Source organism: Culex pipiens, chromosome 3, assembly GCF_016801865.2.
Source record: "Culex pipiens pallens isolate TS chromosome 3, TS_CPP_V2, whole genome shotgun sequence".
NCBI lineage: Eukaryota > Metazoa > Arthropoda > Insecta > Diptera > Culicidae > Culex > Culex pipiens.
In genome coordinates, this window is record NC_068939.1 from 4303565 (window position 1) to 4314037 (window position 10473).

Below are 10473 nucleotides of genomic sequence, written 5' to 3' on the forward strand. Positions count from 1 at the left end.
GTTACACAAGGAACCCCTCCGGGATGCGCAGCAGTGGGCGGAGATCCTCGCCCGGGATGACCGCTTCACGTACCGTCAGAACTCCAAGTACGGCGAGAATCTGTACTGTTTGTGGTCTTCCGATCGGCACGCCAAGCCCAACCCGAGGGACGTTTGCCGGTCCTGGTACGAAGAGGTCAAGCAGTACGCGTTCGCGGTTGAGCCGCGGGGCGTCATCAAGGGAGGCCAGTTCACGCAGATGGTCTGGAAGGGAACGCGCGAGTTGGGCGTTGGCGTTGGCCAAACACGCAGCGGCAAGGTCATCGTGGTTTGTACGTACTACCCGCGGGGCAACGTGCTCGGCCAGTTTGTGGCCAATGTGCAGAAGAAGACGATTTAAAACCATCCGTCAGGAAAACAAACACTAGAGAAGCCTTAAAACGATCAATCTTTGACACTTTTTTCCCCCACTCACAAAAATCTCGACGATCCTCGTAGATAAAAGTTATAAACTTGTAAATCAATCCACAAAGCAAATCATATAAAATCCGTACAACAAGCAAGCCTTTAATCGCAGTAGCTACCGCAGGAGAATTCGATTCGACACATCAAAGCAACCTGAGAAGAGATGCCTTTACAGCTCCGTTTGGAAGCTCCTCCTCCTCCTTCCATGCTTCACCGCCTACTGCTGCAAGAGTGGTGGGGTGGGTGGTGAAGCGCACGTGCACCACGTTACAAAAAGCACCTCAGCGAGCCATAATAAGCAAGCAAGCGCACCCGATTCCGAACCTCTTCATGAACACGTTGTTGCTATAAATGTAGAGAAGATGAACCGAGAGAGAGAGGAGAGAATAGCTTATTTTTGTACATCCACCAAGTCACAGTTTTTTGTAGAGCTTTTGATACCGTTCGTTGTAGCTTTTCCGGTTTGCTATAAAATAAAGCTGGCAAAAAAAAAGTAACGCACAGGGAGTTATGCAGAGTAAGCATTTTAACACCGGGTTTTGAACATTTATTCACGTTTCAAGCAAAGTTTTGTAATAATCTTACCCATTTTTTAGGCGATAAAGCGACATATTTGGCTTCCTTGATGTAAATTTTTGTATCAAAATTGACTTAAAAATTGAAAAAAAAACACGTTCACTTGACTTACAAAGAAACAAATATGCGATATATTACGTAAAAGTATTGATCAGAAATCATCGTACAACATTAATTGGTAGATAAGAGTTACAGACTATTTATAAAATTGTACATTTACTTCAACGCCATCATAGTTGTGTCATTTTCGATAAAAAGCAAGTTCAAGCAAGATTAAAATAAAATGTTTTTCAATATGCAACGCGCTCTTTTCTTTTTCGTGGTTGAATATCACTGTTAACTTATAAATCTTAATTACTACTCAAATTTGGAATAGTGACCGATTATCACAATTTCATTCAATTCTACAACAATTATCTAATCTTCTTGCTGAAATTAAATCGAAAATACAACTAATTTAGTATTCCAAAGTAAACAAAACCAAATCTAGAACTCACTTGCTCTCCTTTTTTGTTTATGGAAATTTGTGTGGGAAAGCTTACTTCTTTGTACAGTCCACACTCGATTATCCGAAGGTTTGTATCGGACTTCAGATAATCAAATCACGATCATTTTTTCAGATTTTTTTATTTTCTTACTTTTAACATCGAATTCGAGTTGTGCGACCCCATTTCAGTAAAATATTAAATTAAAAATGCATTTTTTCAACATCTCATCACCGCCTTTCTGAGAGCAATCTTGGATTTGAAAAGTCTGCATCACTTTAGAGTAGTTTAGGAGTCATACTAAAGCTCAACAATCAAAAATAAGACAACGAAAAAAGTTTGATTTTCGTGATTCGATTCGTGATTATGCGAAATGAATTTTTGTCAAGGCCTGCGGATAATCGAGTCTGGACTGTTTTTTTGATTTTTGTGATTTATTAATACAAATATTAAAAAAAAAATTGTGTTGTTTAATAAATTCAGTAAAAAATTAAAAATATAAAAAAAATCAAAAGATATTCAAACAAAACAAAAATCTCCACAAAATTAAAAACGCATAGTTTCTACCATGTTCTGAAAAATCGATCATGTCGAGCTACTTTTTTAAGTATTTCGATTGATTTCATAAAATCGAAAATAATTGCTTTCTTGTTGTTTTTCTTAAATATATTTATTATTTCACATAATATCTGAAAAAAAGTTTTGTAAATTTAGGCAAAATACCACTTGAATACAAAAAAAGTGGTTGTTGAAGTGTCGCAATTTATTTTTGAACACCATTAAATAAAAAAAAACATGATTTCACTAATGCAACATCAGTGGCGAAATAAGGCCAGATCTTCATCGAAAGATTTTGTGCAAAATTGCTCATATCTCTGCCAACATTTCAAATGTATTTCACGCATCATCTATTGAAATAAAAGCAATAATCGTTAATTTCTACATAATTTCTAGGTACAGTTAAACCTCGCGTAGTGCGCAGGCGTTACGCTTTGTATTTCGTCGATTACTCGAAAACGACTGAATATTTTTGCAATCTTTTTGAAACTAATTGTAGATTGGAACAAGACGAAGAAATTGCTTCAGATAGATTGCAAAAATATTAAGTCGTTTCCGAGTAATCGACAAAATACAAAGCGTAACGCCTGCGCACTATGCGAGGTTTAACTGTATATTCAATATAGTTTTAATTGCAATATTTTATATTACAGCTCAAACTTGATTAACCGATGGCCTTTGAACAGTTTAATTTCGGATAATCAAATCATAAAGAAAATATTATTTTTTTATTTTCTTCATTTTTACATCATGTCTGGTTTATACATCCAGCACATTGTGTTTCTCGAGCAATAGACCGTACAGAGCAATTCTCTACGAAATCGGTAATTTTTTTTTAGAATTTTAATGTTTGTGTTTTTTAATCCGGCTGAAACTTTTGTGGTGCTTTGGGAATGCCCAAAGGAGCCATTTTGCATCATTCGTTTGTCCATATAATTTTCCATACAAATTTGGCAGCTGTCCATACAAAAATGATGTATGAAAATTCAAAAATCTGTATCTTTTGAAGGAATTTTTTGATCCATTTGGTGTCTTCGGCAAAGTTGGCTGGATAAGGACTACACATAAAAAAATGATACACTGTAAAAGTTTTTTTGGTGATTTTTAATTTAACTTTTTGTTACTAAAACTTAATTTGCAAAAAACCGCTATTTTTATTTTTTTATTTTTTAAATGTTCTAAAAAAAATGAAATAAAAAATCAGCAAAAAATTGTTTACCGTGTATCATTTTTTTCAGTGTAGTCCTTATCCATACCTACAACTTTGCCGAAGACACCAAATCGATCAGAAAATTCCTTCAAAAGATACAAATATTTGAATTTTCACACATCATTTTTGTATGGACAGCTGCCAAATTTGTATGGAAAATTATATGGACAAACTAATGATGCAAAATGGCTTCTTTGGGCATATCGAAGGCAGCAAAAAAGTTTCAGTCGGAGAACTGCTCTACACTAACAAGCTTCATCTCCAAGAATAATGAGGTTTGACTCTTGGGAAATCCGTACCTCTATTCTGGGGAATTCTTAGGGACCATCCATAAACCACGTGGACACTTTAAGGGGGGGGGGGGGTATGGCGATTGTCCACGATCCAAACAAAAAAGTTTTTTTTTGTATGGACAATTGTCCACGAAGGGGGGGGGGGGGGGGTAAGAGATTCCCCAAAAAGTGTCCACGTGGTTTATGGATGGTCCCTTACTCCTCTGGAAGAAATCAAAACAAAACAGGTTAATCTGCTGAACCTATTCGCGTTCGCTATAAAAAACCGTGAACCCAACCTTCTCCACAATCAGTCGCATTTATTCTGCTCAACAATGTGGTCGAACGTCGTCGTCGCCTCCGTCTTGTTTTGCGGTGGCATTGCTGCAGTTGCATCGTCCTCCGACGACGGCTCGGTTCGTTTCGCGGTGGACTTTTTCAAGCATGCTTACACCGCTCGGCAGAACGCGATCCTCGCCCCGATCGCCATCCGGAGCGGTCTCGCGATGATGCACCACGTGGCCACCCCGGACGCGGCGCGGATCTTGCGGGACGGTTTGTATCTGCCAGAGGATGGATTGGGAGTGATCGAGCAGACAAAGTTGGTGATGAGTGGTATTAACGAGAGGAAGAGTATGTTGGAGATGTTGTCCAGGGTGTATTTGCCGGACGCACCGCTTAATCCGGAGTTGGTTGCCCATTTGAGGGATAATTTTGGGACTGGTTCGGAGATTGTGAATTTTGCTGAGGGGAGCAAGGTCGCTGAGCGCGTCAACACGTGGGTCAACGAATCTAGCAGGGGAATGATTCCGGAGTTTCTGAAGGCTGACGAACTCTCCGGAGATGTAACTTCACTGCTGATCAACGTAATGGTAATGAACGCCTCGTGGGGGTTCTTCGATGAGAAGAAAACGAAGAAGCAGACGTTCCACTTTTTGAATGGAGATCACGAAGTGGACATGATGAAGGTGGACGGAACGCTGCCCCGAATGTATCTGGAGGATCTTATGACGGATGCGATCAAGCTACCCTACGGATGGGGTTCAGATCTCTCGATGGTCATTCTATTGCCAAGGGAAGAGGTGAACCTTGAGCACGTTATCAAGCACTTCACTGTCGATCATTATAATCAGCTGGTTCAGCTTGATAATAAACCCCAGTGGCATAGACAAATTTGGCTGGGTGTCCGCGCTTTAAGATCGAGCAAAAATTGGACGCGCAAGAAACGCTGGAAAAAATGGGACTTGAGACACTGTTTGGTCAGGAAGCGTTCCAGTTGCTCGCGACAAGGTTGTCCAAACTGGGTCAAGTCAAACAGTCGGCTTTTATCAAGGTGGACGAGCAGGGGACGCAAGCTGCGGCGGCTGCTGGTTAGTTACAAAGTTTATTGAAACGGCTGAAATTATTTTTGAAATGTCTTTTCAGCAATTCAATCGCTTGTGGTTTCTGGAATTTCGAATGTCGACGTAGATCGACCTTTCATGTACATCATTCGCAAAGAATCGACGAAGGATATTCTATTCATTGGACACTACTCCAATTACGAGGGATAAATCAAGAATCTGTGCAGCTATGACTCCATTCACAGCGTTCCGACGTCAATAATGCAAAATATGATAACAAACGACGAAAAATGTTGGTTTTATCGCTATTTGATTACCCTTATTAAAGAAATAAAAAAATATTCAAAATCAAATCAAACTGTTGGCTCTACAGCATTGCCTTGGCGTTCTCTAGAGAAGGAGAGATATAAAATATTGTTGCTCCTCCCATTTTTTTTACACTTACAGGGATGGATCAACAACAGTAAGGGCCAAGCTGTAAAACAGAAACATAAAGTCCAAAATCAGCTGAAAATCGGCTGTAAATGCGCTTTTGGTGCAATTTTAAAAACTCCTTAGCTGTTATGCATAACGCTACCCATGTAACAAAACAGCACTAAAACAGGAAATTATTCAGCACAAAAAGCAATGGCGCTGGCAGTTAGCAGGGTGTGTTCTCTCGCAAATGGCCGCGCTCCAGTCGGCAAAGATTCGTTCGGCGATGAGTCAGTGATTTCTGATCTTTGAGCCGAAAATCAGGACCCTTGATGGAGACTTGTATGAACTAACTAATGACGCCAAATAAAAGAAATAAAAAAAATCCATTAAATTTTCTCATTTTTGGGAGAACTCAGGAGTACTTTCAGAATACGGAATAATCCAGAAAGTGTCAAAATGTACATGATCAGTAGTTTCTAGTGCCATCCTCTCTTAACAGAAATGCGATTAGAAGGTGACTTACCGGGCGTTATGCAAAGTAAGCAAGTTTTTTGACGTTTGTCGCTTTTTAACAGGGCTACGGACAGCTACGGACCAGTTATTGAGCGCCCAGTTAAAAATCAGCCCAGTTCAACAACGCCCAGTTACCGAGCAACTACTGTAGTTTATTTTCATTCCATAATGTTGAAATTTGTTTTGCCCAATAAATAAATAAGAATTATTCCCAGTTTTGAATTTATATCATCGGAAATAAACCTTGACATGCAATTTTCAGACGAACTCTAGATTAAATTTTCAAAAGGCTCTATCTGCATAGGAAACCCATGACTCATAGGTAGTTTTGAAAATTAAATCTAGAGCTGATAAGTTCGTTCTTATTGAAATAAATGAATGAAATAAAGTTGAGTTCTTTCATTAATTTTTATTCTTGTAAATTTAAAAAATGTGCAAAAAAGTTAAGAAAATTTGGACGCTCTAAAATTCACTGACGATTCTTTTTTCATAAAGGCTCAATCATAGTTTTTTTTTTAACTTTGAAATGCCAGATTTGCAACTGCTATTACTTTTGAGAAATAGTGATTTTTTTAAATCTTACTACCAGAGTAAGGTAAACAAAAGGAAATGCGTAGTTTTGATGATTTTAATACCATAGTTTGGTATTGGTGAACTCTTGAAATTAAAGGGAAGGATAATTGAAGATCAAAATTTAGTATCATTCTTATTATTGGTATTATTATCATGTTGAATAAATTCAAAAACTAGTGATGTTTTAGATTTCATACTTTTAATGGAATGGCAATTTTTTTAAAGGTTTTTGTTTAAAAATCGTAGATTTTTTGATGTTTTTTTTTGATGTCACCCCCAAAACGGTGTTATACCCACTCCAAAATGTTTATTTAGCAATTATATGGTAATTCAACTAAAATTGACATTTAGTTGAATTAAAAGTTTGCAAAATTAAGTTTAGATAAGTTTTAAATAGAATTTCCAGAGTTATATAAACTTTTATACTAAGTAGTTAGTAAACTTTATATTCAATCTGTTGGGGTTGGTCCTTCTCACCGTGAAATCCTCCTTCGATAGAACCTGAGCAGCGTTCACCAGACCCCAACACGAACCGGTAGGTGCGGCAGGCAGGGGGGAATGTTCACGTCCAGTGCACACTCGGAGTCGGTTTCCCAGGAACAGCAGCGGCCAATTCTTCCCAGAGTCCACCGAGGACTCGTTAGACCACACCGGATATCGCACAGTAACAACTCGCGGGAATTAAGTAAAATAACCGAGTAAAAATCGTCACTTTATTAACACTTAACATCTAACAAAAAGTACAAGTAAATTGCGCTCGCAGCGCGGGCCAGAGGCCCTCCTGTTGGCGATCTCCTATCGGCTCAACTTGGTATATTGGACTGTGTGTGTTTAAACCTAATTCCCCTGCAGGTCACCTTTAACCCACAAGTCGATCCATATCACGCACATTAGCACCAAAATCCAGAGATAATGAGCTAATCCTAGGTGACGTCATTGATCTCTCCAGAGAGGATCGAAGGTATCAAAAGCGGTGAATATAACTTTGACCAGGGGTACATCCAAGAATGGATGCTACTCCCAAACATCCTCACCCACCCTGAAATTTCTAAAATTTCTGAACAACCAAAATTCCCATTTACTGACTGTCGTGATCGGGGACCATCGACTAGCCAAGTACCCAAAACTCCCGTAAAGTGGTGTTTTCCTGACAATGTGTCATTTGTGTAAATTCCATACCATGGCAGCTTAAGGGTTACCCCGAAACCAATACCAATTGTCGACCAAACTAAACCAAATGGTGATGTGCTGCCTGCTTGCCCGGGATGTTGTTGTTTCCTTGTATTGCTGACCAGCTTCAACAGATCCTGTCTACGCTGAATTGATCTTCTTGGTTGGATTGGTGTCCTGCGTGAGTGTGTGAGTGTCTCCGGACCTCACCCACCGTTGACCATCGCCGAGTACTTCTGCATGTATCCTACACACAGAAGTCCAGTTCGCCGTGCTCGATCCTGGATGTGAGCGTGCCCATGGCGAACCCCAACTGCAATCAGCAGTCGCGCAAACCGTCGTGTTGATCGTTGCGATCGTGTCCAAACCGTTCCTGTGGTGTGCATACCAGCTCACCCACCATCGACAAACCGCTGTCGATATCGTTGTAATCCGTTCCTATGTGGTTGTAAGATGCGTAGTTGGATTACCGATTACCGATCTTTTGTGCTTGCCACGCAACTATTGTGATCGGAATCAACATTGGAAGCAGACCGTCCTGGAATTGTAAACCTGCACACCTGCACATCTACCGCGATACCTGCGTGACCGTGCCACGTCGACCTTGGAGTGATGACGTCCTGCTGTCTAAACCCAACCTTGCCTGATCGTCCGCCTAGAAGATCTTGGTGTTCAGCTTCCCGAGTGGATCAAAATAAAATCAATTGTGTTGACTCAAAGTGAGTGCTTGTGACGATTTGCATCGTCCGCTAGGTGTGAGACAGTGCACAATCTCTGCACCTCCGTGTGACCGCCCGTGGGTCGCTTGTGAAGCCCTGCTTCAGCTTTCAGGTTGTGTGTACGTGGAGCCCGTTGCCCCGACCTTGGTTGGAAATGTGGAGACCTTCTCCAGCTGGTGATTTCCTTCGGTGTTGACCGTGGGAGGAGCCCGATGCTCCGACCTTGGGTTGACGTGGAAGAAGCCCGATGCTTCGACCTTGGATAGTCCATGTGGAGCCCTGCTCCGGCTTGGCCGTAGGTGGAGCCCTATGCTCCGGCCTTGGGTTGGGATGTGTGGAGGTTTGCTGCAGCTTGGCCGTGGGTGGAGCCCGTTGCTCCGGCCTTGGGTGGGAATGTGAAGCTCTGCTCCAGCTTGACCATGATTGAAGCCCTATGCTTCGGTCCCGGTGATTCCTTGGAGCCCTGCTCCGGATAGGCCGTGGATGGAGCCCATTGCTCCGGCCTTGGGGTGGTAGTTTGATCCAAATGGGTGTTGAACATGCATGCACGTCACCGATGACGTCACGCTCCGAGAAGTGTTGAAGATCCTTGGTTAGGGTGACCGTTCCGTAGGTCTGACATCCCAGTGACGCCTTGTTATAACCCGCAGTGCATCCGAGACTGCTTTTTTTTTTCGTAAAACCATTGCTCCGTCGTCCCAGACGGAAGTTACAAGATCCTAGGCTGCTCGTTGGATTAGGAGACCATGTCTGTCGACAGTTGAGTTGGTAGTTGTTACCGAAGCCCGTGCTTCGTGGAGTTCGCAGTGCACCGTTGACTGCATCCTTCCTTGGTAGCCAACGTAACATCCCTCGTCACGCTTGGTAGGTGTGTCTCGTCCCGATGACGCAACACTCGGCGACCATTCGCCGGTCCAGATGGTTGGCGACGTCCCGTGACGTCACGCTTGTGTGTGGTTGAATCCCCATCAACCCTCATGTGTATTGGTAGCAATCGACAGTTGGTTTTGGTATGTGTAAGCTTGCCAGAGTTTGATCCCAAGTGTAAATGTTACAGCTTACAAGTGTGTATGTGTTCCTGGCCCTATCCAAGTGCCTTTTGCAACTACCTTTCCTACTGCTAAACAAACCGATAGTTGATGACGTCATGGTCTAGACAAACAATGTTTGATTGCTCCACTGCTTTGCCGCGGGGTGGTATCCTTTTGTCCTCGCTACCCTGGCTGGCGATCCCTTTGTTTAATCGCGATCAGCTGATTCGATGGGGTTGACGTCATCAGCAAGTTGCGTCGTCATCTCGGGAATCTCCGTGCCGAGACGTGCCTCCAAATTGGTTGATGATGCAATCGAGAGAAGAGGATTTGGTGTAATATCCAGAGTGTAATGCCTCGGCAAGGCATATACCGTACAACGTGCTATTTACCTTAAAGAAAAGTCCATGGTGCCACCTCTTCGACTCCGATGCATGGTTGGTGACCTCGAGTTGAGTGGGTTGCCAGCGTTCGTGGGGTTGTTGTGTGGTGATTCTGTCGGGTGACGATCGCAGGTGGACTCGTCAGCGCGAACCATTTCACTGCCTTCCGTGGGGTGGTGAATAAGGTGGTGTTGTCCACGTGATGGGGTGTGGTTGATGATAACAGGTAACCTCGGGTAGGCCCCGTCCACCGCTGTACCAAGCGGTTCACCACGTGGTAGTGCTCCATTGACGTCATCGATTCCTCGCCCGAGGAAGATGGGTATTTCCAGGTCGTTCACGTTCGGAATGAGTTGTAGAACGAAGATTTGTGTGAGTATGCGGTGATTGCCCAAGCTTCGGCGGAAACATATACTGATCTATGCTAAATTACCTGAGAAAACAGGAATCCTCGCGGGATCAGTTGTTCCGGGTGAAGTTAATTGATGAAATCCGAGCTTGCCAATCCGTACGCTCCTTTCACGACGCTCCAGGTCGTTGGTGATTGTTGAGACCGAGCCGTCGAATCTCGTACCAGGTAGCAACCGTTCCACACGTGGTTACTCTCACACGGACAATGGCGGATGTCCGTTGAAGATTGTCGATGAATGGCGAAACCATTTTCCATTGATTTGTTGGTGGTTCGAATAGCCAATACGAACCAGGCGAATTCCGGAAGTGCGACGTTCCCGTTTCGCACCGTAGATGTCCATGACCACCACTCCCAGTGGTCCGTTACC

The 10473-nt window shown here is 42.6% G+C and overlaps 1 protein-coding gene and 1 pseudogene across 4 annotated transcripts in view; both read left to right on the forward strand.

Annotated features, from left to right (window-relative positions):
- Positions 1-1321, forward strand: part of LOC120417839 (uncharacterized) — a 70435-nt gene extending 69114 nt beyond the window's left edge. For all 4 annotated transcript variants that reach the window (XM_052710625.1, XM_039580058.1, XM_039580059.2 and 1 more), the window contains one exon: positions 1-1321. In XM_052710625.1, coding sequence (XP_052566585.1) covers positions 1-379 — 379 coding nt within the window. In that variant the 3' untranslated portion in view covers positions 380-1321.
- Positions 1322-3871: 2550 nt separating this feature from the next.
- On the forward strand, positions 3872-5689 carry LOC120417815 (serine protease inhibitor 42Dd-like; annotated as a pseudogene).
- The last annotated feature ends 4784 nt before the right edge of the window (positions 5690-10473 follow it).